This window comes from Aplysia californica, unplaced genomic scaffold (assembly GCF_000002075.1).
Source record: "Aplysia californica isolate F4 #8 unplaced genomic scaffold, AplCal3.0 scaffold00004, whole genome shotgun sequence".
Classification (NCBI taxonomy): Eukaryota; Metazoa; Mollusca; class Gastropoda; order Aplysiida; family Aplysiidae; genus Aplysia; species Aplysia californica.
Genome location: NW_004797274.1, coordinates 2,099,868 through 2,103,328, shown reverse-complemented (window position 1 = coordinate 2,103,328; position 3,461 = coordinate 2,099,868). Strand labels below are relative to the sequence as shown.

The following is a 3,461-nucleotide window of genomic DNA, read 5'->3' as shown; positions in this document are numbered from 1 at the left end:
TAACAATCCCCCAACCTCGCTCCCCAAACCTCCACAGTCAGTTAACCCTTAGTATACGGAAGTTTATTCCCCCAGTCCTTTGCACGTAGCCAATTTTATCTTCCAATGTTTGAGCATCACAAACTTCCCCATAACTACGCTCTTAATTATTTAACCTTTAGTTTTAGTAAACCTTTTACGGCACTTGCAAACGTCGAAGATTAGAGTTGTCACATGAAAGTAACATACACAAATAAAGAAGGAGGAGAGATAAGGGCGATAGATATTTGATTGATTGAAAAGAACGAACAAACCACACCAGATCACCAGCCAGCCACTCACTCTTATTTAACATTAAAGTATGAAAATGAACGTTAAACTGAATAGAAATGAGAGCTACTCGCAATAAACTATTCGTTTTATAACAGATAAGATGGATTTGCTTGGGTTCAGGATTTTTGTTGACTGTAAACAACTGAGCGTTGCCGTGCGCCAGGTGAACTGACGTGTCGTCCATATGTCGCTACCTCAGAATTACAAAGTTTTATCAGCTCACTAGATCTAGATCTAGATCTACTTAGTTTTGAAAATTCTAGAAATATGACGTCAAAATGTTTGAGTTTCACAATAAGTCAAGCTTTTTAAAAAATGCAGTTCTTTAACTCGATCTATCTAGATAATGACTTCTTATGATTTTGATAGAGCAGATAGAATATTTGCTTCCTTACCTCATATCGTCTTTGTAACTCAAAACGGCCAGAAATGTCCAGATAGAACTTTATAATTCTGAGGTAGCGATGTACTAATTAAGAGTTAACTGACCGGTCTGTGGCGGTCTCCAGGTGAGCTTGATCCTACGTTTCCCGTCACGGGGCGGGGTCAGTGTGTAATTCAGGGAGGACACTTTCCCGCCAAAATCTAACGAGTCGGACACGTCTGGGGAAAAAAGAAAACATTCATTAAATCAAGGACACAGCCTGATGAGATCACCAGTACCAATGCTGTAATCAAATGTTAATACAAGTATCGGTGGGGTAATCAGATATGACCACACGTATCAGTGACGTAATCAAATGTGACCACAAGTATCCGTGACGTAATCAAATGTGACCACAAGTATCCGTGACTTAATCAAATTAATGTAAGCACACATATCAATAACGAAGGGTATAGTCAGTTGAGACACTATTAAATACACAATAATAATATGTGACATAGATTGGAACACAAGTATTCATTGGTGTAATCTAATAACATTATATTCACTGGACAACTCTTAATATAGACGCAGTGTTTTGGGGCAGTTTAAAAAAAGGAAACATAACTTTTGGTTTGTTTTTGATAGGTGTCTTATGGCGCTCGCAACTGCATAAGGTCATATGAGCGCACGGGACACATTAAACTTTTTTCAGTAGGTTGGAAATGTTGCCTTTTGCTCGGGTGGCGGCCGAAGCCTGCTCTTATCGATTTTAGACCACCAAGGGATCTTTGACGTGCGCAACTTGCACACGAGACTTCCGAGATTTTTCGCCCTTGCCCGAGAAGGCTAGGTGTAAATCTTTCCTACCAAACGATCAGGGGTGTGGCTGAAAGACAGCAGTAAGAAGGAGCCTAGGAGTAGCAGTAGAAATGCTGCAGAAAGAGTCAGGAGCCCAGAGGAGGGGGCAAAGGAGGTGAGGGGGTGGGGGTAGAAAGTGGAGACGAAAGCAGACGACAGAACATTGGTAGAGAGCAGGAAAGGAGGTGAAAGGAGACAATTTTAGAGAAGAAAATTTTCCTTTCGCTACCCGAACTCGAACCAGGAACCTTTGAATGAGAGGCCAACACCTTAACCTCTAGGCCACAGGAGCCCCAAAAGATAACTTTAATATTAAACAAATCAATCAATTCTGTTTTCTGTATTTGAAACTTAGGAAGGCAGACAACATAATTCTATGAAATATGCAAATTCATAATTCTGATTTGTGTATGATTGAAATGTGCGGAAGCATAGACTTTGGTCTGCTGCTGATCAGACGAATGTGCCATTTACTGTTTTAGTAAGAGCTCGACGGTACTTGCAACACTTAGAACAATGTCAGTGCTGAAGATTACAGGTGCGACAAGAGAGTAACATGCAGAACATACACAAAACGTGGGGGGGGGGGAGAGATGAGGACAATTTATATAATTTAATAGGAAAGAAGAAGCAAAGCGCACCAGAGCACCTGCAAACTACCTACTGTATGTGCCCGCTGAAAGAAGGAGAAAACCGCACCAGAGCACCCGCTAACCACCCACTGTATGTGCCCACTGAAAGAAGGAGCAAACCACAAAAGACAAGAGCACCCGCCAACCACCCACTGTATACGCCCATAGTCCTCAAGGTGTTAAACATTATACATGTATAACCACGGGTGAGATAACCTCTCTGCTCATCCAGCTCTCCCGAGGGAGGCAGCAACTCTCCATTATTTGCTCTACTTTTAAGACTGAGACTGCATCAATCAGGACAAACGACTTTTACACCTCGCAGTAGGGCTGGGCAATGAGTCGCTTTAGCAAAATCCGGATATTATGTTTATGCATCTCTTTTCTCTTCAGCAAATGTGTTATGAACCGCTTCAGCAAATGGGCTTTAACCACTTCTACACACGGGTTAGAACCACTTCAACATTATGGCTGCACCAACTTCGGCAAACGGGTTATGAAAGAGAGTTAAGAGTCTGGATTCGGATAATGTTTGAATAATTCTATTGGTTTTCCAACACGTTATCCGGATTTTGCCTACCACTGCTTCGCATGCGACATCAACCCAATGTTTTGCAATTAGTGTCGTCCACACCCCGACTCATCGGCAAGCTTGAAACCACGCTCGCGCAGTGCGGGGAGAGCACACCACAGAGCTGGGGCGGCTTGACAGACGGGGCAGGAGACAGAAAATACATCATTGAAACTGTAATCTAATTGTTCTGTTGTTTTTTGTTTGGTTGGTTGGGGATTTTTTTGTCTTTTGTCTAAGTTTTACGGCATTTGTAGCCGAAAGAGGTCATACAAGTGCCAAAGATTAGAGGTGCTACAGGAGAGTAACCAACACCAAAAAGGAGGAGGAGAGTTACGGACGATTAATGTTTGATTCTAAAAAAAAGAGCAACCCGCACCAGAGTACCCTCCAACCATACACAATCTAAAATAATTGCAATTGTGCATGTACACGTTTTTCTCCGACATGGTTGCGATTTACATCATTTAGGAGGCTGGCTGTTTCGACCTAGCCAGTAAAAGCCAACTGCAGCTGAGTGGGTTACAAAATCTCTCTAGACAGATGGGGGAACGGGATTAAAATTTCCTGACTCGGGCACCGACGTGTTGTCATCAGCCTGCAACAGCGTAGAGCCTATTGTAACTTTTATACCACACCACAGACATAACCTTTTTCTACACCACGGACACCAGTTCCTGGACACTATTTGCAACCTTAGAATTTGTATATAAATATATAT

The 3,461-nt window shown here is 42.3% G+C and overlaps 1 protein-coding gene across 1 annotated transcript in view; it reads right to left on the bottom strand.

Moving 5' to 3' along the window:
* The window catches only part of LOC101863310, a gene marked incomplete in the record, with an annotated part of 84,742 nt that overhangs the window by 18,201 nt on the left and 63,080 nt on the right, over positions 1 to 3,461 (bottom strand). Inside the window, 1 exon segment of the mRNA XM_013079794.2 lies at positions 802 to 915. Coding sequence (XP_012935248.1) covers positions 802 to 915 — 114 coding nt within the window.